At 39.9% G+C, this 27,958-nt stretch overlaps 1 protein-coding gene across 3 annotated transcripts in view; it reads left to right on the top strand.

Moving 5' to 3' along the window:
* LOC126416110 (ATPase family AAA domain-containing protein 2-like) overlaps positions 1 to 27,958 on the top strand; it is a 233,383-nt gene that overhangs the window by 162,525 nt on the left and 42,900 nt on the right. For all 3 annotated transcript variants that reach the window (XM_050083621.1, XM_050083622.1, XM_050083620.1), the window contains exons 19-22: positions 1,635 to 1,834; positions 5,689 to 5,778; positions 8,368 to 8,549; positions 9,020 to 9,158. In XM_050083621.1, the coding sequence (XP_049939578.1) occupies positions 1,635 to 1,834; positions 5,689 to 5,778; positions 8,368 to 8,549; positions 9,020 to 9,158 (611 nt within the window). The remainder of the gene's footprint in view (positions 1 to 1,634; positions 1,835 to 5,688; positions 5,779 to 8,367; positions 8,550 to 9,019; positions 9,159 to 27,958) is intronic.

Raw genomic sequence — 27,958 nt, 5'->3', positions numbered from 1 at the left:
CCAACAACATGTCGGATGAACCGCTCAGGGTTGGCATCACATTCTCTTCACCGATGAGTGCCGCATATGCCTTCAACCAGACAATTGTCAGAGACATGTTTGGAGGCAACCCAGTCAGGCAGATGCCTTAGACACACTGTCCAGGCGAGTGCAGCAAGGTGGAGTTTCCCTGCTGTTTTGGAGCATCATTATGTGGGGGTGATGTACGCCACTGGTGATCGTGGAAGGTGCCGTAATGGCTGTATGATATGTGAATGCTAGCCTCCGACCGATAGTGTAACCATATCGGCAGCCTATTGGCGAGGCATTTGTCTTCATGGACGACAATTCGCACCCCCATCGTGCACATCTTGTGAATGACTTCATTTGGGGTAAGGACATTGCTCAACTAATGGCCAGCATGTTCTCCAGACGTGAATCCTATCGAACAGGCCTGGGATAGATTGAAAAGTGCTGTTTATGGACGACATGGCCCACCAACCACTCTGAGGGATCTATGCCGAATAACCATTGAGGAGTGGGACAATTGGACGAACAGTGCCTTGATGAACTTGTGGATAGTATGCCACGATGAATACAGGCATGCATCAATGCAAGAGGACATGCTACTGGATATTAGAGGCACCGGTGTGTACAGCAGTCTAGACCACCACCTCTGAAGGTCTTGCTGTATGTTGGTACAACATGCAATGTGTGGTTTTCATGAGCAATAAAAAGGGCGGAACTGATGTTTACGTTGATCTCTATTCAAATTTTCTGTACAGGTTCTGGAACCGAGGTGATGATGCAAAACTTTTTTGATGTGTGTATTTTTATGCATGTAATTTTAATGCAGTCAGACTGTGGCCAAATTACGGAGTTAGACTCATGTTGCTGTCCTTTTACTGAATATCAGATACTGCTGTTTTCTTTTTAGAAGTCTAAAAGGTGGTTCACTCTGTCTCGGAAGATCTTTTTATATAAATGAGCAATAACATTGACAGACAAGTCATCGTAGTGGGTCCAGTCAAAAAAATTGCACCATGATGTGAGCCACACTTCACCACCATAGTTATATTACTCCATTCCAACTTAAGTTTTTGAAACCTTTTCCTCCCAAGCATCTGTACCCATTTTATCAACTTTTTTGGTTTTCACCATCTCTTACTAAAATAATTGTGAAAATTCTGAAACCTACAAAATTAAGAATAAAAAAATAAAAAAGACTTTCATATGTCAGTCACGTCCCCATTTCAATAGATAAGAAATAGTCTCCTCCCCTTCCACAGATGTTGCTCAGATACTTGTAATTTTATTATTCCGTATGACACATCCCCTCTGGTTAAATGTTAATTCTGTATATAGTATGTGATTTTTCTGCGTTTATGGTTTTTCTGTTATTTATACTTTAGAAGATAAGCATAAAAAATTTAGGCGAATCGTGTAAAAGGCAACTAATTGTATTTTGAGTCTGTGGGCTAACCTGTGATCAAATTTAAAATGTAGTGTCTGTGTCATGTATTTCCTGTGTTGTTACTAGTTGTTTTAGCAGCAGCTGTAACAATGGTAGTTAGATTAAAGATGTCAATATTAAAATAATTAAAGGGAATTCCTGCCATGTTTTTATCATATAATTTACATTTTCTGATTTACAGGGAGCCTGCTGACAAACTTATAAGACATCGTGCTTGTTCACTGAGAGATACTGCGTATACATTGATAAAAGCCCAAATGGATTCGGATTTTGAGGAGCAGTGTAAAGTTATAGCAAAAGCGAGAAGAGAGAGGGCAGAATCTCCATCACGATTTGCACCTGAGTTTGTGCTCACCACAAATGAACAAACTTCAAGTAAAGGTAAATGCCATCTCTGTTTTAGATCCTTGATGTTAGCAGTAAATTTGAAAGTCTGATCCCTTTCATGTGTATCTGGTAAGCATTTGTAAGATAGTGTGTAAAATTTATCAGTGAACATTCTCCCTCCTTAATCTTACATCATATTTCCCATTGCTTCAGTTGGTTGATATTTGTGTCCTGTCAGACAGTTACAGTAATATCCTTGCCCATATAGCCTTGCTCTTAATTACTGTAGGCTGGAGACCAACTCCTGGTTCCGTAATGGACAGTAGATAGTATCACTTCTAGCTGAGTGTTGTGTACAGTGTGTATGGTTGTGAAGCAATTTAGTCATAGAATCAAATTGACTTACAATTATCCACAAAAATATCTGTAACTGATCTCTCCAAGACACTGTCTGACGGAAGGGACATCCACCTCTGAATTCTACAATCCGCTGTCTGGTGGAGGGCACTTAGTATGCCATAATGGCAGTGTTAATTCACTTCCTTGCTATTCCACCCACAGGCAGTGCACAGGAATTACAACTACAAGGAAGCCAAATTTTATTTGATCGAAATTGGGCATATGTGTCACAGGGAGTTACCTCTCAATCCTGATTTGTACAAAATATGCTGAGTTGCGATAGGTCAATCACTGTTTTATTATTTCAAACTAGCTGATTTTGGCCAGTGTCACCCAACTTCAGAAGAAACTGCCAAAAATCACTGTCTAAAATAAGACATGATGAAATAAAGCTCACCTTATATAAAAAAATTTGACTGCCAATGGTTGATATTAAATATGGTTTTGCGGTTCTAGGCGCTACAATCTGGAGCCGAGCGACCGCTACGGTCGCAGGTTCGAATCCTGCCTCGGGCATGGATGTGTGTGGTGTCCTTAGGTTAGTTAGGTTTAATTAGTTCTGAGTTCTAGGCGACTGATGACCTCAGAAGTTTAGTTGCATAGTGCTCAGAGCCATTTGAAATATGGTTCTATTAGTCAGAAATAAAAACAGCAACTGACAGGCTGATAATAAGTCTACTTTGCCCAATTTTATTGCATATTCATTATGCAAAATGTCAATAGTAGGAAATCGTGTTTTTCTTGACTCCCCTTAGAATGTTGACACTCAGAATTTTTAAAATAATTTTTTTAATGATACAGATCATATTACCTTAATAAGTTATGTAAAAGCTCTAGCTGGTTAATCGATATATTTAATAACTCCAGCTGATAAAGATGAAGTATCCACAGGTGCCTGTCACTGTAAGTGTAACATAGCAATTCTGAGGTATTGTTAGTGATTAATGTGTTTATTATGGGGTGAGAGGAAGCGGAGATCAGTGTCCAGGAAGTTAAGCTTGTTGAGCATAGAGGAGCAGGGTGAAGTATGTTTGGCAGTTGATGTTGAGATTTTTGGGGAAAGAACTATCCCCACCTGTCCCGAATTAATTACTGATGTGCCATCATAGAACTTTTGAAACAAGCAAAAGATTTTGGTGTTGCTTGGCTAAGAGCAATTCTTGGAAGTGTTTCACAGACAAATTGACAGAAAATTTTTTTGGTGCTGATTTGTACCCCTCTCAGATATCAAGAGTGTCAATGAGTTCCGTGTCCCCCATTTGGTAAATGGATCACCATCAGTAGTATCACATGCTCTCATCCCATGCATTTCATATCGTAGTGTCCGTGGACCTCACCAGCCAAATACGGCCAACAAAAATTTTTTCATCAGTATGATTCAAACAAGTTACTTCATAATGTACAGGAAAGAAGCTATGCAGATTTGTTTTTAAGTGTGATCTTCAAAAGAGAAGAAATTAATAATTAAAATGTGGTTTCACGAACATGGTAGGAAGAAGGTTGTGGTGCAGGGTAGTGTACATTCTGCAACAGTAAGGCTATGACCAGAAAGTGGGAATATTTGGAGAGTATGTTATCTACAGTGATAAAAAAGTAATTTGGTGGTAGTGGAACCAGAACTGTAGGAAGACAATGGAGATAATGATCTAGTGTTTTGAGTGTTGCGATGAATGCTGTGATCAGTTGGTTGGGGATTACTGTCAACAAAGAAATATGATCTTTCCATGGGAGCATTATAGCCAACTACAATCGTATCATTATGAGAGAAATAGTATTCAGTTGCCTTTACTAGGTTTGGTTTGACTGTTGCATCTGAAGTGTTGGATTTTTAAGACACCATGTCTTATGGAGTAAAAGACGCTACGAGCTGTAAGATGCGCCTTAATTTTTAAGCATTTTTTTAAATAACCTTTTTTTTCATTTTCATTATTAGATTGCAAAGCTATACTAAAAAAAAGTTGGTCTATAAAACCGAACTGACCTTCAAGATGCCTGAAAATGATCATCTGAACTCTCTTCTTCCTCCTCCTCCTCTTCGTCATCTTCGTTGTCCACTTCATATATAAGATGATCTTCAATGCCATCAAGAGCATTACTTATTCCGCAGTTCTTGAAAGATTTAACAGTGTCTTTCCTCACTCTAGACCATGGCTCTTTTATCCACTGACACGTTTGTTTGTAGGTCGTTTTTAAAGCTCCCTTTGTGTGAATTCATGTTGGGTTTCGTCCCTCATTCACTTGTTCCATTCCTCTCTCATATACTCTTTAAATGGAATATTTATTGACACATCAAGAGGTTGAAATTGTGAAGTAAGTCCTCCTGGAACAAAAGCAAGCTCTGTATTTCCCATTCTCAATTTCTCTTTCACAGAATTTTTCAAATGACTATTAAATTGATGTAGCTTGAGAAGGAAACTCTTCTACCGTAAAGTACCTTTCTTTCTCACCCACACACTGTTAATCCATAATTTCATACGAGCCTCATCCATCCAACCCTTGTCATGTACAGTGTATTTCTTCATGTCCACTCATTTTTATAGTTACAGTTTTAGCACCTGTTATGGCAACAGTTGTGTTACTAGGCATATCAAATGTCATAGGAGATTCATCCATATTCACTCTTTGGCTTAGTTACACACTGGTTTTCTTTTGATGTTGAACAATAAAGTGATGGTAATATAATATTTTCTTTTCATACTCTTGTGGTATTTTCTGAACAATTTTGGTTTTGATTCGCATGCTACGTCCATAACGCTTCGTAAACCCGTAGCATCAACCAACTCCACCCTTATGTTAAAATCTGTTAAGTTCCACTGTAGCACTAGATTACAAGTATGTATTTGAATTGTTCTTGTATTTATTGCAATGCCATTTTTTTAGTGTGTCCTTGAATCCATTTCAATATATCATCTTCTAGTTTTGGTCTGTTTCTTTCTTTGCGAAACTACCTTCTAACGTTATACTGTTGCCAACAACTCAAATCACTTTCAATTCAAGTTCACTGGCATCTTCGACTGCAGTGACACACCATAGGCTCGACAGGATACTGGGTGTGTGATGGTGGGGCAGGAGGCAGACAGTGTTGTCAAGCTTGTGAGTCCCTGAAGCTCATGTTTGTCACATTGGTACACTGCTGCTGCCAATTTAATCCAATGTTGCCAGATATAGGTTTCCCACAGCATCGAATATATGGTCATTTTTAAGACTGGCAGGAATTTTAAATCAAACACTGGACATTTTTAGATTAATTTCAAGGTAAAGCGTACCTGAATATTGGAGGCAATTTTTCAAAGAAAAAAGTGCATCTTATAATCCATAAAACATGGTATATATTTAGCTAATGATTGTGAAAAGGAAGGTAGTCTGTGAAAGAAGCTGTAAGGATTTGGAGGGGATGGGGTGTAGTTGGTTCTAACATATATCTTTCTTATGTATGTCTATAAAAAATTTAAATAATCAATGTTATTTGCTTGTTCTCAATTTAACTAACTTGGATTTTCTGTTTCCAGAAAATAGCCCAAAATTAGCAAGTACACCAGTTAAAGACTCAATGACTTCTACCGATACAAGTGGAGGAAATGGTTCAAATGAAATAACAGGTTTGTATTTGAAGACCTAAAGAATACAAGGTGTAATTAAACCATTCACCGTAAATAGGGTTGTTAAATCTGTGTATCAGATGTACAAGTATTTGGGAGGGGGGCAGCTTTGTATTAGCATTAATAATGGATAACTTTTCACCTGAAAGATGATGATGACTATGTTCTTACAGTATTAAACAAAAAGTCTTTCACACTCCTAAATGAAACTGGTTCCCATTATTTATTTATTTTGTCACATGTAGAGAAATTGTGATTTTTCTGTCCTCATTTTTACTATTTTATTTCTGATTTTGCAGTCAGTAATTTTTTTCTCCTTTATATGTGATCTGAAAGAGGTCAGTAATTTGCCACCCTACTTTTGGCTTAACTTGTCGTATTTACTTACCTGTTCCTTAAACATAGAATATTTTTCTTAATATGCTTATGTAGCTTGTGTTTGTATATACGCTAGAGTACACAGGATATATTAAAAACAGTGAAGGCTGCATCTAGTGTGAACTTCCATGTGGCCTTTATCAAGTGATACTTCCATTATTTACATTTTTCATCTCTAGGTAAACAGGTCTCAAATCACACTGTAAATTCAGTTTCTGTACCAGCTATAAATACCCTTGCATTTTTTGCAAACAAATTTATTCAGTTAACACTCCACGCAGGCTTGGTAGGTTGACTGACTCCTCTTGCACAAGTTATTTCACTAGCTCTTATAAAGATAGTGGCCAGTCACACTGCCAGTAACAATTCTCTTGCATTTTGGATCTTCAGAGATACTCCCATGTGTTTCTGTTTTGAGGTAGTATACACATTTAGCAGAATGTAAGCCTAATTTGACCACTCGAAAAGTAAAAAATTTGTGCCTTTAACCCTAGTAAAGTCAGCTTTTTTCAAAATGTAAAATGCAGATGTTATTTTAAAGCAAAAGTTTAGTGGAATCTGAAATAAGATCAATGACCAATTTTCAAAGGGGTAAAACAGTTAAAACATTGTACAGTGAAAGGTGTTTTCAAAGAAGTAAAAAGTGAACTTTAATCATTATTCTTGCATTGATAAAATAAGTCTTCAGAACTGCTAATGACACAAAGAATTTCCAGACTATTGGAATGAAAAAAAACAGGCTAACCAAGTAAAGTATACAGTGACAATTCAAACACTGCAAAAAATTTAAATGCTGCCCAGTTGCTTCAGACTTGGCAGTGACATCACATGTGAACCTCAGTATTCCAAATTGGAACATAACTACAAGTTTACGCACCAAAGGTAGTGAAGTTAGCAAGGGAACACTGTGTGGAGAATGTGTTGTTCACAAAATGATGCAACAGAAAACATTGTTTTGTCAAACTACTAAAATAACTTGGATAGTGAATTCTGTAATTTTAACAGGGGGTCCAGTAAGACCTTAATTTTGGCCTAGAACTCGTGATAATTAGGGACAAATTGTAATATTTGGCATGCCTGTGGTCCAAACCAATATGTAGAACCTGACCTGAAAAATTTAATACGGAAAGAATACGCTGAAAGAAACATGGCGTCAGAATTTTAGCTGCTAAGGCACAGCGAAAGTATTTATTTATTTAAATGTTGAAAATTGTCAAATCTCTCTCTCTCTCTCTCTCTCTCTCTCTCTCTCTCTCTCTCTGACACAACAGAATATATCAAGTTGCCATATACATCAGTGTGGGATGAATGGAGGGTTCAGCGACAAGAGCAAAATTTCAAACCAGTAACATGATTTCAAATTAGGCATTTATTAGTGCAGCTCATATATCAGTGCCATCAGAACACTTACCCTAGTGAACTGGTAAGTTTCATCTGCCAGTTATATGCACTTTCCTCCTCTACACACTTTGGCGTTTTGAAATCTTAAGGAGCAATTGTTTATACACACCTTAAACCGACATTAAAAAGATTTAAAAGTACTCGAAAGGCATTCCAGATTGGAGGATTTGAAACAGAATACTTTTATTTGCCGCTCCTTTGTAGTCAGTTGCTAGGAGGGTTTGAAAAAATAGTGTGGTGCCTATGACAAAAATACTACTAACCACAAATGTTTGCAGCTGAGAAATTATTTTTTGGGTTCTATCTACAATGCCATTATTGTGTGAAGCACAAAACACAAAGTTTCATTTATCTTGCAAAATAATGTGGTTATCAGACACACATTTATAAGGAGCAAGATTAAAACCCCTGTTTGGACATCCTAATTGAAATGTGTCGGTTTTTATAAATCAATGCAGGCGAATCCCAAAGTTGTCCTTCCAGAGATGGTTGCCATTTTCCTGCAACATTCTTGTCCAGTCTGAAGTTGATCTCTTACTTAATGCACTTAACACTAATAAGATGTTAAAAATAATCTTTCCTTCCTATTCCTCATTGGCATCACTACATGAATAAGGTGCACACATTGTTTACACCTGTAGTGTGGGGCAGACTTACATCTCTCTTCTTTTTGGTATCAATATAAAAGCAGCTAAGGACAAGTGTGTGTGTGTGTGTGTGTGTGTGTGTGTGTGTGTGTGTGTGTGTGCACGCGTGCGTGCGCACACCTGCATATGTGCGAATTTATAATAATTTGTAGTTCATGTATAGGTTTCCCCAAGAGTCATTGGAAGTTCAACAGTGATTCATGCCTTTCAAAAAAGCGTCGTCGATCTGCTTGGTCAAGGGGCCTACTGAGACATAGCTCTGGCAAAAAGAAGAAGCATTGTGTTCGTCATGTGCTGTCTTTGAGTCCAAATGCTGGAAACAATAATTCTAATTCAGCATCCACGGTATGTAGATCACATTTTATAGTAATTTATTATGAGGCTGCATAAATGTAAATAAAGAGCGGGACTAATTCCACATTGTGTGTTCCTATCAAATACTGTAGTGTCCAAAGTTCCTGTCAAGTAGGGTTGTACAAGATTAGATTAGGAGAATGGAAAGCTTCCATGTAGAACTTCTAATGATGCGAAGAAACATAATCAATAATTGTAGACGTGACAGATGTTTAAGTTGAGTTGGTAGTTTTCGAGCTGTCATTAACTGTCTCAACAAGTGACAGGTACATTTTTGGTAATGAGAGTGGTGACATGTCATTGCAACAGTTAACATTAATTTTGTTTAAGGATTAAACAGTTAATGTTGTAACATATAATGTATCACATATTGCCAAGATATTTTTGTTTTCTATCAACATTTTGTTTGGTTCATCTGATTGTAATAAGTTATGTTGAGATATTTATTTATTTTGCTGTAGAAACTGGATGCTGATAATATTGCGAAAGAAAGAGTAATCAATGGTCCATTGAATATTAAGGTTGAAGGAGGCAAAAAAATAAATGGAGAAAATGAACCACTTCACTTGGAGGGGAAAAGGAAATCAAAAGATGATTTAGGTAAGATATTTTGTTACAGTAATTCACATTGTTATTGTCACATTGCGATTTTAGAATTTGCGTGTAGGCAGACGGTTGGATTATTAATGGGTATTGCTTTATTTTATGTTTAATGCTAGAGTGCAAAGAATCTTCTTAAATTTCATACATGAAATATGTGGAAAAGACTGTTTGGATCCTGAGTGTCCGCTATGAAAACCTGTTGATGCACTGTGTGTGTGTGTGTGTGTGTGTGTGTGTGTGTGTGTGTGTTTGGGTTAAAATAATAATGATAAGCTCTAGAAAGCCAGCAACAGCTCACATCTACCCCTCATTCATATTTCATTATATCTTGCATGGGGGGATACGTGTAAATATTTCAGCTCGTTCCAAATGTAATAAAGCAATTGAGATATTGTTCCACGTATGTTTAATCTGAACGTGTTAACCAACTTGGTTGCCAGTATTCCAGTTTTCTAAAATATGCTATCAAGTGAGGTATAGTGTACAACTGTCTCACTCAACTGAAAGTGGCTTTTCATCTGCCTCCCCACCCTATGCAACATTGCAGTCAGACTATTTCCCTCTTTAACCCTTTCATCTCCCTCCCCCTGCAAGTCCGGGGGTTAGAATAGGCCCGAGGTATTCCTGCCTGTGGTCACACATTTCAGCCTTTATGTGATGGTCCTCTGTCGGATTTGACCTCCATCTTTCTAAATTTTCCGGAAGAGCAAGCCAATTGGGGAAGGGCGACTTAACACGGTGCATCGTGCCCATCGTGCATTGAGATCTTTAGCCCACTTTCTCATTTTAGCATTGCAGTCCCTCTCATTCTCCATCCCTTGGGTGAGGACACCTTCCCAGATGCGTTTTCCACCAAGCACTATGCAGTGTTGCTTTCTGTGCCGACGATGACCGTGGACTTATCTTCTCATATCCAGCACAGTAACCAGTCCATTGTGGTGGGACTGCCATGTACCCCATTGGTTGTAGCCCCCCTGACAACACAGGAATCGCTATGCTGATGCCTGTGTCGTTAGCACCCCATGTATGCCCATCTCCCTCTGGCATCGGGACTCCCAGCAATGGCCATTCTGCCAGGTGGCCCTTGCTGAGGCTGTGGGAGGGCCCCTGGTCAGAGTGGGTGGCATCAGGTCAGATGACACGCCCTGAAGTGTAGTACGTCATCTCTTGGTGATGGTCCGTCATCAGCAGTCTCTAAGCAAGCAAAGACTGACTTCAATGCTAAGAAATATGACCCCAAATCGTTCCCCTCCCTGGCCACACCATGGGAGGAACGCCAGGCTAAGTATGGCAGTGAAGCTTATTCACCCCGGTACCTCGTATGTACGAGAGTTGATGGGGAATCTTTCGTATCCATGAAGCCTCAGTTTTTTGTGGAGCATTTGCAGGACAAGTTTGGGGAGGTGGAGGGCTTGTCCAAAATGAACTCTGGGTCAGTCTTGATAAAAACAGCATCCTCTTCCCAGTCATGGGCATTACTCACTTGTGACAAGTTGGGGGATGTTTCTGTTACCATCACGCTCCATAAGAGCTTAAATATGGTCCGAGGTATATTATTCCACAGGGAACTTCTTTTGCAATCTGACGACGAGCTGCGCCAATTTAGAGCAGTGAGGTGTTCATTTCGTCCGGCGTGTCCATTGGGGTCCAAGGGATAATCAGGTTGCCATCAGTGCCTTCATCTTGGTCTTCGAGGGTGATACATTGCCCAAGAAGGTCAAAGTGATGGTCTACTGCTGTGACATCAAGCCATAAATTCCTCCCCCAATGCAGTGCTTCAAGTGCTGGGAGTTCGGCCATGTGTCTCCCTGCTGTACATCCAGTGTCGCAAGTCGAGATTGTGGACATCCATCACATCCCAATACTCCATGTTCCTGCATCCCATCTGTGTCAACTGGTGAGAGTATCATTTACCTTGCTCACCAGACTGTAGGATTTTACAGGAAGACAGGAAAATCATGGAATATAAGACCCTGGACCGACTGACCTACACTGAGGCCAAGAGGAAATTTGAGTGCCTACATCCTGTGGCTGTGACCACCTCTTACGCCGCCACTACGAGAACTGTTGTCGCCCCATCGGTTCCTCGCATTCCTGTCGCCTCTCAGAACCAGAAGACTACACCTGCACCCTTGATGATGGGGGGGACTTCCCTCCCTTTTGATTATGCACCACCTACTTCAGGAGCTAAATCCCCCCAACCATCAGGGATATTAGTCCCCACTTCTGAGCCAGAGAAGCGTAAGTCTTCTTCAGCTCCTCTCGCTAGGAAAAGGTCCCTTGAGTCTCTCCCTTCCCAGTTTTCTGCTAGTGCGAAAGATGACACCTGCCAGTGGCTGAAGAGCCCAAAAGCAGCTGGTCATATGGCTTCACGCTCATCCTCAGTCCCGGAGACTGAATCATTGAAGTCCTCCCAGCCAGGGAAACCCAAGGATCAGCGAGAGAAATCGAAAATAGATCCCCAAGACCAAGGGAATTGCAGTGGCACCCACACCACCACTACCTACAAGCTCTGCGTGTGAGGTAGAGATTCTGACGTCCACTGAGGACCTAGATCTCGCCGGACCGTCAGACACATTGGATATAGCCTGCTCAGGCAATAAGTCGGTGGCAGCAAGTTATTCTGAGGTGTAACCTTCCTCGTTGAATGTTCCATGCCCTCCCAGTCTCACGATGATGTATTCCTCCAGTGGAATTGTGACAGTTTTTCCCACTGCCTGGCTGAGCTATGGCAACTGTTGAGCTTAACATCTGCTTTCTGCATTGCCCTCCAGGAAACCTGGTTCCCAGCAATACGGGCTCCAGCCCTCCAAGACTATAAGGGCTATCACAGGAACCGGAGCGAATATAATCTAGTGTCACATGGATTTTGCGTTTATGTCCTAAATTCAGTCTGTAGTGAAACTGTGTCCCTTCAAACCTCTCTTCAAGCTGTGGCAGTCAAATGAGGACGACACAGGAAATAACTGTCTGCAATTTATATCTTCCTCCAGATTGTGCAGTACCCCTGAATGTATTAGCTGCACTGATTGATCAACACACTAAACCTTTCCTACTTTTGGGAGATTTTAATACCCATAACCCACTGTGGGGTGGCACCGTGCTCACTAGCCGAGGTAGAGATGTCGAAACTTTTTACTGTCTCAGTTCGACCTCTGCCTCTTAAATACTGGGGCCACCACACATTTCAGTGTCGCTCACGGTAGTTACCGTATTTACTCGAATCTAAGCCGCACCTGAAAAATGAGACTCAAAATCAAGGGAAAAAAAATTTCCCGGATCTAAGCCGCGCCTGAAATTTAAGACTCGAAATTCGAGGGAGAGAAAAGTTTTAGCCCGCACCTCCAAATCGAAACAAAGTTGGTCCATTGTAATATGACACACAATTCAGGTCGAATGAATGACTATACAGCTACAGTAGTTTGGTTAGAGTCGTAAGGTTAGCAGTTAAGCTTTACCAGGTAGCCATTGCTATGCGTCAGGCGCTCCGTCCATATTTATACGGGCACCCTTCCTTTTTCACGTGCTTCGTCTGGTTTGAATCGATTGCTTATTTTTCTTTGATCTGATAAGTCCTGTTCTCTTTGTTATAGGTGTTTACGGCATTCTAAGCTGAAAATGCGTTATTGTACTGTGTCATGCATTGTTTCTCGCATTCTGATAATGTGTGTTTACGACCTGTCGCCACTCGCGGCATGGCTTGCTTTTGTGCGCGCTACCACCGCTTACGATAAATAAAAAAGAGGGGCATTGTCTCATTAGCGAAACAATGGCAAGAGACTGCTATTTGTTGTTACTTACACTGCTGCTTTCTTTGATAATGATCAACAAGAACCAAATAATATACTGCGTATGATAGAAGAGAGTTTAGCTAAAAAATTTCGCCGTTTGAAAATCTTTACAGACGCCTCTTTTGTACATTACATTCTGCACAGAAATTAGAGTCATCTTAGATTTAAAAATCTAGTCAATTGCCGTGCTTCATTTTTGACTGTATCACTATTAGGCATAAGAATAATACTAATATAAACATGACATGGTATGTATATTCTTCCGCGTTTGCTGTTGTCTCACACTAGTTTCGTAGTTTATTAGGCAGACAGGATTTAAATGAGATAGCAGCAAACACGAAAGAATACATGGCAAAATGTTTATATTCGTATTATTCTTATGATGAAGAGAATACTGCATGTGATTCACAATTCATAAAAGTTCCTATTAGCAACCATATCTTCTCACAGGTAGGAAAAAATTCTGAACGTAGAGTTGGCCATGACAAACATCCCAAACAGTGTTGCCAGTCGGATTTTCATAGTACATTGAAATGCTGCTACATTTGATGATGAACAATACGGAATTTGTATTTATTTGTTCGATAATGTATGGAATTGCAGTGGTTGAAACTCGGGGCGGAGAAAAAAAGCTCGTCTTCCACCTTTTTTTAAATTTATTTACTGACTCAGAGGTTTTGGCGCCAGTATTTATCTTTGTGCCTGCAAAGCATGCCTGTGTAGTGCTACATATATTCGACGGCAGAAATTAGTTGTGGCGGCACCTACCAACATTTTTCAGAATTTCCGTGTACTTTGCACTCGGTTCTAAGCCGCAGGCGGTTTTTTGGATTACAAAAACCGGAAAAAAAGTGCGGCTTAGATTTGAGTAAATACGGTACTCGGCCATTGATTTATCAATTTGCAGCCCAGGACTTCTCCCATCTATCCACTGGAGAGCCCATGACGACCTGTGTGGTAGTGACCAGTTCGCCACCTTACTGTCACTGCCCCGGCTTCAGGCCCATGGACACATTCGCAGATGGACTTTAAACAAGGCGGACTGGGAAACTTTCACGTCTGCTGACACCATTGAATCTCCCCCATACAGTAACATCGATGTGATGGTTGAGCAGGTGACTAAAACAATCGTTTCTGAAGCAGAAATCGCAATCCCTCGCTCTTTAGTATGCCCCCAGCAAAAGGCAGTCCCTTGGTGGTCGCCGGAAGTCGCTGAAGAAATTAAGGAGCATCAGCAAGCTCTACAGCAGCATAAGCAGCACCCTTCCCTAGAGCACCTCATAGCCTTTAAACGGCTCCATGCTCGTGTTTGCCAACTTATCAAATGACGGAAGCAGGAGTGTTGGGTGAGACACATCACCTTCCAAAGTGTCGGCAAAGATCAAGCTTGTTTTCGGGTACCAGACCCTAACAAGTGTTCCCAGTGTTAATATAAATGGCGTGTTATCTACCAATGCAAAAGTGATTGCCGAGCACTATGCTCGAGCCTCTGCGCCAGAGAATTACGCCCCAGCCTTTCGCACTCTCAAACGGCGGCTGGAAGGGAAAGGTCTCTCCTTCATTACATGCCACAGTGAATCCTAGAATGCCCCATTTACAGAGTGGGAGCTCCTCAGTGCCTTTGCACATTGCCCTGTCACAGCTCGTGGGCCGGATCGGATCCCCAGTCAGATGATTAAACATCTCTCATCTGACAAGTGAAATCTTGTCATCTACAATCAGATCTGAAGTGATGGCATCTTTCCGTCGCAATGGCGGCATAACACCATCATTCCAGTGCTCAAACCGGGTAAATATCCGCTTGATGTGGATAGCTATCGGCCCATCAGCCTCACCAACATTCTTTGTAAGCTGCTGGAATGTATGGTGTTTCGGCGGTTGGGTCGGGTCCTGGAGTCACATGGCCTACTGGCTCCACGTCAGGGCGGCTTCCGCCGGGGTCATTCTACCAATGATAATCTTGTCTCCGTTCAGTCTACCATCTGAACAGCGTTTTCCAGTTGCCAACACCTGGTTGCTGTCTTTTTTGATTTAATGAAAGCGTGTGACACCACCTGGCGACATCATATCCTTGCCAAATTATACGAGTGGGGTATCTGAGGCCGGCTCCTGATTTTTATCCAAAATTTCCTGTCGCTTCTTACTTTCTGTGTCCATGTTGGTGCCTCCCATAGTTCCCCCAATATCCAGGAGAATGGGGTCCTGCAGGGCTCGGTATTGAGTGTATCGCTATTTTTAGTCTAGCAACAGCTGTAGGGCAATCCATCTCGCCACTGTATGCAGAAGACTTCTGCATTTCGTACTGCTCCACCAGTACTGGTGTTCGGCACCTACAGGGAACCATTCACAAGGCGCACTCATGGGCTCTATCCCACGGTTTCCAGTTTTCGGCCACAAAGTTGTGTGTTATGCACTTCTGTTGGTGTCATAACGTTCATTCGGAACCAGAACTACCTTAATGACGATACACACACTGTCGTGGAGACATATTGATTTTAAGGACTGGTTTTCAAAATTGCTGCAATATTAGAAAGGCCTATTGTGTTTTATCTAGCAGACAGTGACAAAATAGACGTAATCAGATCGAGAAACCACACCAGTCTTGGGTATTATTTGTATGAACATCTTTTTCAGTATTAGATAACGACATTTCGATTTTTCATGTAGCAAAACGTTTGACGAATTTTGATGAGGTAATAGATTCTTTCGCAGAAAGGAAAGCCCACAATGTAAAGCTGTAGCAACATGAGAGAGAGAAAATTGCTAGGAGATAAGGATTGAAGAAATGTGTACTTTCTTGCTAGTCTCTTGTCTTTATTGGTTTTATGTAACCTATATATAATTTTATGTCACACAAAAGAGCAAGTTATTAGCTAATAGGCAATAAAGAGGGTAAATTTTCTGGAGAGCTCTTGTTCTGCCGATTACAATCGCATCCGCTATTAATTGCGAGGTCCCCCCCCCCCCCCCAACTTTTTTTAAAAACTGAGGAGAGGTGCCACAGGACATTTCAATTTCCACTGTTCTGAATTTGGTTTGATGGCATCCATTACAGAAGATACACGTTTCAATTCCACCGAGTGAAATGCAGTGACGTGCGATAGAAGAATGCTGTATGAAGAGGTGTGGCACTGAACTTTGGCACACTTAAGACAAGATAGCAAGTCTTACATTTCCTTGAACACGTATGTTTTATGTTTCAGACTTTTCAGAAAGATGTGCACTATATGATGAACATATTTTTGAAATTTCGATTTTTTATATATATATATATATATATATATATATATATATATATATATATATATATATATATATATATATATATATATATATATATATATATATATATATATATATATTCGGTTAGCAAATATTGTAGGCCCGGTGCGGATGCACAGAGCAGTCTGAGTTAGTGTCCATGTGACGTGTGTGTACCTTTAGTGATTTTGTTGTCTCCCCTTTGTTTACTCTTAAATAAAATGAAAACAAAACGGATATCTGTGGCCGAGAGCTATCAAGTGAATTAAAATACATTCACATAATTGCGGAAGGCTAAAATACGTTATTAGTTTCAGATTTTATTTCATTTCCACCTTTCTGACAGTCAAGCATTAATCACCTTGCAGAACAATAAATTATTTTTGTCTGTTTGCTAAAGAAATTTGACTTTTATTAACCTTTTCCACAGAGGCAGTAAATTTATTTGAAATTAAATGTTTAATTCCACAGCATTGGCTAGTTCAAACTGTTCGCTGCATTTCAAGTGCACGTTTTCATCTTCTAGCGCGTATGGCATTATGCCATAATAAAGAACCAAACATGATATAATACAGGAAAATTTACATCCCAAAAACCACACTGAAAAGCTTAATATCAGGTCGAGGTCTACTTCATTGGGAATCTGAACATACGAATGTGCATTTTAAGTGTGCACTTTAAATGTGCACATTTTAGAATGGTTCACGAAATTCCGATGCTCTTGGAGTATCCTCTGATGTCTTGTTTCTTTTATGACATAATGCATGAGTTTCAATGTTTTCCATGTACGCCTACGTACATACGGGCTTCCTACATCATGGTAGCTGCACAAGTGCTGTGCCGCCTGTTATCTGCGCTCTCTGGCAACTGCTGAAACGAACTTATTTCTAACAGGTCGCGGGAAAATATTGCGAATGTGGTTTGAAAAGCGTTACTTTCAAAGCAAATATCCTTTTATGTAAGTTGAACTACTTGTGAGACTGTACCAGGAATTTCTTAAATCACAGAGCGTTTGAATCTCATTTAAAAATCAACTTTTTGATGACGAGCCATTTAGATGAATTTAAAACCATGAAGATCAGACATTTATGTCAGTATTAAAAACTTTACTGGCACATTTGTGTGATATATCTTATAGTGTAACACACGCAGAAAACATCAACATTGTATGCGAAAGCTTAGCTTCTCTTGCAGCTTATTAACCTTAGAGACCAAAATTATATTTTAAAGCTTTGCTTTTCTTGTACCAACAGTATATATATTAATTTAAGCCATTAACTTTCCCTGTTTGTGTGTTCGTGAAACTTAACAGTTATGTTGGTGTTGGCTGATTACATCACGGGTCCTATGCTCTACATATCCGCTGTCATCGGCTGGTGAGATCACGTGACATAAGCTATGGCTGGCTTACATAAGCTCATTGCAATCTCGATTTCAATGATTCGGAAAGTAACATGCATTGTTTGGTGGAATTCCAATGTATTCTTACGTAATACGAAAATACGCAGCGTACATGTTGCTGCACAGTAAAGATATTTCCAAAATGTATCTTTTTTTCCCTGAGTTTCGTTTTCTAATGTTGTTAATTTATATGCCTGTGTTAGCATGACGGTCTTTGCACTGTTCTAAGGGTGTATGTATACTGAAAGTCGTGATAGTAATATGCACGTATACAAATTCATGGACACCATGTTCCCAAATAGTTATGGAATTTTTATGGATAACAATGCATTATGTCGCCAGGCCACAATTGGTTTGAAAAGATTCTGGACAATTTTAGCAGATGGTATGGCCACCCACGTAGCACAACATGAATTGCGTCAAACAATTATGGGACATAATCGAGAGGTTAGTTCGTGCACAAAATCCTGCACTGGCAACACTTCCGCAATTATGAATGGTTATAGGGGCAGCACAGCTCACTGTTTCTGCAGGGGCTTCCAACGACTTGTTGAGTTTATGCCATGTGTAGCTGCTGCACTTCATCTGCTAGGAAGGAGGTCCAACACGATATTAGGAGATATCCTGTGACTTATCACCTCGTTGTATGCAGATGAAACAAAGCACATTGTCACAGAGTGTACTCTGCAGCACAGTAGTTGTGGCATTGGTATTTAATTTGCCAGTACAAGTGTTTTTCATTATAGTGCCACAATTTGAACATTCTTCAGGAGAGACTACTGAGAGTCAGCACAGCCTGGGTGTCTCAAGACTGGGGATACTCACCTGAGTATCTTTAAATGCTGTACTTGCTTTGCTCACTTTTACTTGTCTGGCACAGGAAGCAGGAGATTTTGACTTAATCACACAAATCCTATGGGAAGTGCGAACCTGTACTTAAAAATGCTCAACATTATGTTGGATCGAGATCAATTGTTGTTGAGGGTATATAACCATTACTGGGCTACTTGTAGGACACGTGTCACATTACCTCACTTGTATTAGGCGTGCCCAGATTTGTTTAGCTCTGCCAAAGTTGACATGCTTTGCCCATAATGTTCATGGAATGAACTAATCAAAACATATAAACCGGTTGTGGTTAATATGGACCACAGGTGGTGAGTTTTAACACACAATTAAGAGAACTAGAGAATACCTTCCGGAGTAGTTTTGTTTCAAAAGTTATTGTTAATTGTTGGTGAACGAAAAGTTACTTAGAATGCATTTGTTGGCTGTGAGGCCTCGTCCTACATAAGCAACAGAGGTGACCAACAGCATGCAACATCTGGATACTCTCTCTTCAAGCAGCAGTGTCAGGCGATATGCCGTGGTGTTCTATGTGCGAGCAACAAACTCCTATTTCAAGATGGTTATCAGAGCTGACCAACAGTTCTATAAAACAGTGCCCATAAAACATGGAAAGTGGTAACTAGAGAGTTAGGCAACAAAATTAGTTTTACTTTGGAAAATAAGGTGATAAAAGAAAGCTGCGTGTGAAATTTACAAAGAGAGGAATGTTCTTGTAGGATTTCAAACTTTATATCACCACCTAGAAGACCATCAGACAGATTCTTTGAATATACACGGATGAGCAGAGATTGTTCGATTATCTCATCAGTGAACTAAAGACAAGTGTTTCTTAAGTTATCAAGAACCTTCAACATCTGATAAGTACAAAAGAACGACTGACTAATGTAAACGCCAAAAAATGAGTAGTTGCCGTGTAGTGTTCATGGTGTGGTAGTAGGGTCATGGGCTTATAATATGAAGAGTCATGGTTCCCGGGTTTGGCCCCAGGTGCTTATATATTTTAACTGACCCCACTACAATCCTATCAGCTGTTATGTGTACCAAGTTTTATCCATACACTTTACGCTGTGTTTCATAGTATGTCACATACGTTTAATTTCTAATAAATCGCATTGAACAACCATGAAATTTTACTGATATTTGATTTCTGGGAACATAATTCATCAGCAGTCAATGTTAATTGCCAAGTGTTTCAATTAATCTAAATAGGTTGCATAAATTAAACATACAATTTTTTTGGAAATGAGAGTCAAACATTTTGTGAAATGATTTGTCTAAAAGTATGAAATAAAATAGATTAGAGAAACATTTGCTGCACATGATTTCGACATCATTCAAAGGCAGATCATGTGTTTATCTTATCTATTTTATTTCTTTTATACAAATAACTTCACAAAATATTTGAGTGATTTTTCATTCAGAAAGCTTAATATTACTGATACCTCATTTGTCTTCATATTGTCTTCTTGTTCTAAAAATGTCCTGAATATAATACTTGATTTGAAGGAAACCTTTGTGACTGTTTAATACACACCAGTATATCTTTTTATGTGCAAAATATTAGGCCTTGAAGAGATGAACTTTGACTTTTCGTTTACGTAGCTAGCAGCAGCAGTTTGTGAAATATTTCAATTTCCTCTCTGATCTCTAATTTAGTTTTCTTTATTTACCATGATTACTTTCAAGCTATTAAATATTTTTTTGCAAAACTGGACCTCACACTCATCCACTTCGCCATTTCTCACACTTTGTTTGGCTATGAAAATTCGTAGAAAAACCAATTGTGTAATTTATAGGGAGTCTTATTTTCTCTCCACTCAAATATTTGACCAAAACGCATTGACCGTTAATCTTTTCATGCTATCATTTGAAAAACAGTTAGCCTCGTGATCTTGAACTGTTTATGAAATAGACGATTTTCACACTCACATTATTTTTGATGCTCAGGGATGGATATGAGTGTGCCATGCGTGACTCTTCAGCCACATATACGATCCAAACTGTTGAGAACTAAGACACATGTTGTTCTGTTCTCAACTTTAAATATAATTTTTATATCTTGGCTACATTTGATACACAGACATGCATGAACTAAAATCAACTGTACGCAAAGCCTATGCAATTCGTTTTGCAATTGCAAACTTTCAGAAATTTTGTGCAGTCATTTACTTGGATTCTCGCAACACATTAACAATGATGAATAATGAGAAGAAATTGAGTTGTTTGTCAAGTGAAGATATCAAGCTGTAACATGAGGAAGAAACAATTTTTTTCACCAAATTGTTTTCTTAAAATCTGATGATAAGTCTTCATAACAGCCGGCTACAGTGCTTTGTCGAGAAGACTCGTAGCTGTTGCTCTCACTCTCACTGTTGTTGTGCATGCAGCAGTGACAAGATTCAGATATATTTGAATTAAAATGTTGTGTGTTGTAGAGGAGAATAGGTAGTGCCATGGACATTGCTTATCTAGGACACTTCCGTAACTTTACCTGCAGTTGGTTTTTGGGGTCTTTAGCTGTCACGTGCTGTTGGTCACTTCTGTTGCTTACGTAGGGCGTGCCCTTAAGTGATGCATTGGATTTTATATTCAGACATGGGTGTTAATCTGAAATATGTGGTGCGACTACTTTTAATTGAGAAGGCAGCATCTCACAGACTATTGCACGTCTTAAAAAGAACATACGAGTTATGTCCACTTGTAGTACAAGTCTGCACATACACACTGGTCATACCGGACTCGAGAGTTCATTACCGCAGCAAAGTATTTTCGCCATCTGTCCCTGTCTTGAGCTATTTCCTTCCCTTCACCTTCAATACCTAGGCTCCTCAAATCAGCCTTCACATTGTCCTCCCATCCACGCCTCGGTATTCCCAGAGGACATTTTCCCTCTAAGTGCTCTACCAGTACTCTGCGTGCTGCCCTGCCCTCATCCATTCGAGCTACGTGACCAGCCCATCGCAGCCTACGAGATTTAATAATACTGATTATGTCAGGGCTTGAATAGAGTTCGTGAACCTCTTCATAATGCAGTTTTCGCCACTCTCCGCTAATGTCATCCCTTTCTGCTCCGAAAATTTTCCTCAAAATTTTGTTTTCAAATACTCGAAACGGCTTTTCATTTTGCACAGTGAGAGACCAAGTCTCACACCCATACAGCATAACTGCTAGAAAAATAGTTTTGTATATTCTAATCTTTAAATTCCTAGACAATATCTGTGATGAAAGTAATCTATTTAGTGAGAAGTAGCACTTTTTCAAACTGCATGTCTCCAACTCTTAACATTTCCTGATCTACGGCTGTTGGCATTCTAATAGTAACCAGGTATTTAGTTTTGTCTTCACTTATCCTTAGACCTCCATCTTCACTAGCCTTGATTAATGCATTCACATTTGCTGTTATAGATTCATTCCTATTGCTAATGATGTTTAGATCATCTGCATATCCTAATATCTTAATATTTCCATTTAATTCCACACCCTCTGAATTATCTGCTGCCATTCGCACAATATATTCTAGGACTAAATTACAAGGTTGCGGAGACAGGGCATCTCCCTGTTTAAGTCCGTTCTTTATTACAAATTCTTCTGACTCCAATTTCCCCAAGCATACTCTACTTTTTGTGTGTTTCAAAGTCTAACATATTCCTTTGGTATTCCAAGATCCAAAGGAATTCTGTACAATCTTGATTGCAATACTGAATCATATGCTTTTGTAAAATCTGTGAAAAGATTATGAACTGGTTTATTGTATTCCAATTTCTTTTCCAAAATTTGACGCAGGGTGAATATTTGGTCTATAGTTGATCTGTTCCTCCGAAAGCCAGCTTGGTAACCCCCACAATTTCATCTGCATATGGTGTAAGCCTGCTTAGCAGAATATTCGAGAAAATTTTGGAACATACTGGTAATAGCAATATCCCTCTATAATTACTACAATCCATTTTGTCACCCTTCTTAAAAATTGGGATCAGAATCGACTCTTGCCACCCTTCAGGTATCATCTCTGAGTTCCATACTTTAGTTACCACTTTGTGAACTACTTCCACCAATTTCTGTCCCCCATTTTTAACTAATTCTGCAGTTGTGCAATCTGATCCTGGTGCTTTATGGTTTTTCAATTTGTTGATTGCATCTCTTACTTCCTTTAACATTAGCTCATGTATCTGGGGTTTTGCTGTATATATTTCGTACGCCTGCTCATTTCCTGCTTCCTGGTGTACATCTAATAGATGTGCAAAATACGCCTTCCATTTACTTACTATAGCACTGGGGTCTGTCAGTATTCCCCCGGCATCCCCTCGAAGTGCATTTGTCCTAGCCTTGAACCCCTTCCTATACCCATTTATGGCAAGGTAAAGTTCCCTAATGGTTTTTGTTTTACTGTTTGTTTCCATTTTTTAATTTGAATGTTCAAATAATCCCTCTTCTTTATTCGTAGCCTAAGACCAACTTCCCTTCTCATGTTCAAGAACTCCTCTCATTTTCTGTCTCCCTTTCTATTCCAATCTAATCGCGCTTTTCTCCTTCCCTCTAGCAATTTCTTGCATTCCTCATCAAACCACGGTTTCCTCCTGTTCTTCTTAATTGTACCTATTGTGACCTTCGCTGCCTCTGTGATATTATTCCTCACAGTTATCCACTGTTTATTTAAACCTCGTCTAGATCTTCACGTGTCCTGAGAGCATCAAACCTAAATTTCTATCATGTACATCTTCTAAAGTTTTCATCATTTAACTTGTCAGTGTCGAACCTAACAAGTTCTGCATTGTGACACCTTGATGTTGCTGTAGATAGCCGTTGGTGATTGTAACTACAAGAAAATGATCAGAATCGCAGCCTGCCCCCCCTGAAAGTCCTAACATTTTCTATACTAGTGTGCCATCTCCGATGTACAAGAACATGATCAATTTGGTTTCCGGTGTGTCCGTCCGGAGAGACCCAAGTTGCTTTATGAATGTCCTTACTTTTGAAATATGTGTTCTCAACAATCATGTCTTTTGAAACAGCAAAATTAACCACCCTTGTGCCATTATCATTCGAAATGTTATGCAAACTTTCTTTCCCAATTGTAGGCCAGAATGCTTCCCCCTTCCCTATCTTCGCATTAAAATCACCTATGATTAATTTTGTATTGTACGAGGATAACTCATCCCACAGTTGATCTAGTTCTTCATAAAAGCCGTCTTTAACAACCTCTTCAGTGTCCTCAGTTGGTGCATGTACATTAATTACTACTAGTCTATTCCACCTGCCGGACAACACTATAACTGATATTCAGTCACTAATGAACCTTATAATCTCCGATTGCGTGAAGCCCTTTTCTCTGTACTGCGAAACTTGTTCCAAAATTGTGAGCTTCCTCACCTCCATAGAAAAATGTATAGTTACCCCTCTTTATGCTGCCCTCCCCCTGCCACCGAGTTTCTTGAATAGCTATAATGTCTACATCGTATCTATCTAATTCGTCTAATAATATCTGGAACGTCCCTGGCCTGTTCAAACTTTTAATGTTCCATGTTCCCAACCTGAAAATTCCTTTCGGCCTGAATCTCTTCGAAGTAGGTTCTGCCCGGAGATCCGAATGGGAACCTAGTTTGCCTCCAGAATATTTTACTTCAAAGGGACCCATGCCCATTAATATTGGTGATTCTTGATGAATAGAATAGTACAAGTCTACAACATGCTCAAATTTGGCAATGGTCTTGGAGTGTACAAAGATGTGATGCACAAATCAACATCTTGAATGGAGTAGGAATTTCAGATATGTGCCCTGACACATTGTGATTGTATCTGGAAGCAAACTTAGCTGCAGAACATATGAATCAGTTGCAAAAGAGATGGGGATGTTGTGTTCCTCCCCTCCAGTTTGAATCAGTTACCGTGGAAATATCCTGGTACAGAATAAGTACCGTTTGCTGATAAGAGTAAAAAGTTAGTAGTTATTTTAACAGAGTGTTGTTTTTATTTTAAACTAAGGAAAGTATTTAAAGCAATTCAACCACTAACATGTGCTATTTCATTTGGTTCGCCCCTGAAGGAGCCTGTTGCAAAGGGACATTTAACAGTACAGATACAGTGCAATACTACAGTAAATGTTATCTACACCAGCTAATGAATTTAGCAAAGTTAGCTCACAGGAGCCAGAGAGGATTTCAACCAACCCCAATGAAACTAAAGGTATTGGCAAATAACAACACAGTTAACAGTAATGCATCTCCAACCCAACTCACATCTCCTTTACCAGTAAAAAAAAAAAAGGGGGGAGCTGGGGGCAAAAGACACCAGAAGAGAGATTTTCCACACAGACAACGGTAGCTCCATACTGGAACTTGTCACACAGCCAGGCTCCAGCACGTTCTTACACATATTCCTCCTGCAATTTTCAGAGCTGGTGGTTGTGACATTGAGTAGCGATGTAGTGTTTGCTAGCAAGCTATGATTTCCTATTATTCATTTTATCACCTCGTTGTTTTTCACACATGATAATATCTCATGGTTGGACTTAGTTTCTTAAAGTGGTGCAGTTACTGCTGTAAGTTGAGTGTGCAGTCTAATATCCATATTCTTGAAAGAAATACAATGCGTCTCAGAAACAATGTGTTATATATTATACTCTCATTTACAATGACTATGCATAACAAAGTTTGCTAATTATTCGCAACATCACAAATAAATTAATACAGGGTATGCCCAAAACTGCCTGTTCAGGCTAAAAGATTTCAATTGAATATTACAGATGAGCTTCCGTCTTGTAACCATAATATCATTTTGATTGTCGTGGCCGTTCTTCTGTGGCTTGCTTAATACCTCCTAGGCAAGACCTAAAGACATGGAATAAACCATCCAGCAGGCAGGTACTGCAAGTGGAGTAAGATTGCTGATGTCTTGGGTTGCAGAATACTTGCACAAAGAGGAAACAAACTTCTGAACGGCAAGCTATACCAATTCATTACTTAAATAAACTTTTTATATTGCCAATCATCAATCATTGGTTTGGTAGATGCTTGTGCAACACATCACTTCACCAAAGTGATATGTTACATTGCACTGCATAGTCTTAGATTCATAAAGAGACTGGTCCATGCAGTAGCTAATGCACTGGATTCATATTACGAAGCACAGTGCTTGAAATTTCAGTCCAGCCATCCAGATTTAACTTTTCCTTAACTTCACTAAGATGCTTAAGGCAAATGCAAAGAGGGGACTACTTCAAAATTGAAATGGCTGATTTACTTCCTCGGCCTGTCTTTTTTTCGTTGTACAAATAATAGTTCAAAGGTACATACATGACTCCAGTAATTGAGTGTTGAAAAGCTGAGATCTTAAAAGGTGAAAGACAAGGTAATATGCTAGACAGAGATTACTACTAAAACTTCGTGAATGAATTAATAAGAGTGAAAAGATAAGTGCATTGAATGTAACAGAGGCTGGAGGGGGGATGTTAGTTCCCACCTGTGGAGTTCTGAGAAACTGGTATCTGGGGAATCCATATGGTGCATGTGGTGAAACAGACACCGAGGTCACAACTGTCATGTTGTAGAGCACACACTGCAACAGGATATTGTCCATTGCCGTTACACTCTCTCTGCCTATGTCCATTCATCCTGACTGATAACTGGGTGATGGTTATACTGGTGTAAAAGGCCAAACCGTGTTAATATTACAGATGGTGTAGGACGTGTCTTTTCACAGGTGGTTCTTCCTATGATAGCATATATTTTGCAAGTTACAGGGTTGGTATAGGTGGTGGTAGGAGGGTGCATGGGGCAAGTCTTATAGTGGGGACAGTCACAGGGGTAGGAGCCATATGGTCGGGAGATGGGAGCAGGAGGAGCATAGGCCCAGATACGGATGTTGTGGAGATTGAGAGGGCAAGGAAAAGCTGTTCTAGGTGTCGTGGGCAAAATCTCAGACAGAATGGATCTCGTACCAGTGCATGATTTTAGGGAGTCGTGGCCCTGTCGAAGTAGCTGATTAACACACACTAGACCAGGATAATACTGAGTCAACAACGGTGTGCTCCAAAGTTCTTTTTTGGAGGGATCAGCAGTACCAGGATTGGATGTAATGGCCTGAGAAATCTCCTTTTGAACTAAGCTGGTAGCGTAATTACATCCAGTGAAGGCTGAGGTGAGAATGGTGATGTATTGCTGTAAAGAGTCTGCATCTGAACAAATATGTTTGCCTCGAATGCCAAGGCTGTAAGGGATGCAACGTTTGACATTGAAAGGATGGCAACTGTCAAAATGTAAGTATGATTTGTTTGTTGATGGACAGAAGTGTGTAGCTGGCCTTTGGTGAGGATGAGATCAACATCGAGGAAAATGACATGGGCTTCAGAATGGAACATTGTAAATTTAATTGGGAGATGATGCTTAAAGATTACAGGAATTTTAACAGGTCAGCCTCACCATGGGTCTATATGGCAAAGATGTCATCAATGTATCTAAACCAAACCAAGGACTGAAGACTTACGGATCCCAGGAAAGCCTCCTCCAAGCGACTCATGAAAAGTATGGTGTAGGAAGGAGCCATTATGGTTCCCATGGCCATACTCCTGATCTGTTTGTATGTCTGCGCTTCAAAGGTCAAGTAATTGTTGGTAAGCATAAAATTGATTACGGTGAGCAGGAAGGGTGTCATAGGTATGGAATCATGTGGGTGCTGAGTGAGGAAATGTTCAGTTGCAGACAGACAATCTATGTGGGGGATGTTGGTATAGAGGAAGGTGGCATCAGTGGTGACTAGCAAGGTGTGTGGTGGGAGTGGGACGGGCATGGATTTCAGACGATATAGGAAATGGTTGGTAGCGCGCGTGCACGATTTGGGTGGGATAAGAAGTTCTATGGTTTGAGGTGTAAGTCCTTGAGAGGGGCCTGAGGTTTTTAGGAGGGACAGCAGGTCAGTTTGACTCACAGGGAAAGGAGCTTGATGAGAGATGCTGTATGTAGAGGTGTCAAACTGCTGGTGTAGACTTTCACTAACATACTCCTGTTGGTCAAGTACCACAGTGGTAGATCCTTTGTCTGCTGGGAGGATAATGACGGTGTCATCAGATTTTTAGGTATCGTAGAGCTGGATGTGAGGAATTCTTGGAATACTTGTGAGGGATGATTTTGAAGTAGTGGTGGTGGATCAAGATGAGATTGTGGTGGGAACTGTTCAAGGCAGGGTTCAATGTCAGATTTGCTGTTGGAAAGGTTTTGGGATTGGGTTGCAAAGCAATATTTCCAGTTTACAGTATGTGTAAAGGCAAGTAGGTCCTCCACCACAGCACATGATTAAATGCAGGTTTAGAGCTGGAAGTGAGACCCATCCATAAAGAAGATAATTTAGGAGGGGAGAGTGCTTTAGATGAGAGGTTGAGAACTTTCCTTTGATGTAATGTCAACTGGAAATATCTCTTACAGACACACCATGCTAATCACATATTGCTGTCCTATTGATGTGTCCTTCCCCCCCCTCAGTTAAGCTAATGGTGATAGTTCATAG

This window comes from Schistocerca serialis, chromosome 8, assembly GCF_023864345.2.
Source record: "Schistocerca serialis cubense isolate TAMUIC-IGC-003099 chromosome 8, iqSchSeri2.2, whole genome shotgun sequence".
NCBI lineage: Eukaryota > Metazoa > Arthropoda > Insecta > Orthoptera > Acrididae > Schistocerca > Schistocerca serialis.
This window is presented reverse-complemented; position numbering and strand designations above follow the sequence as displayed.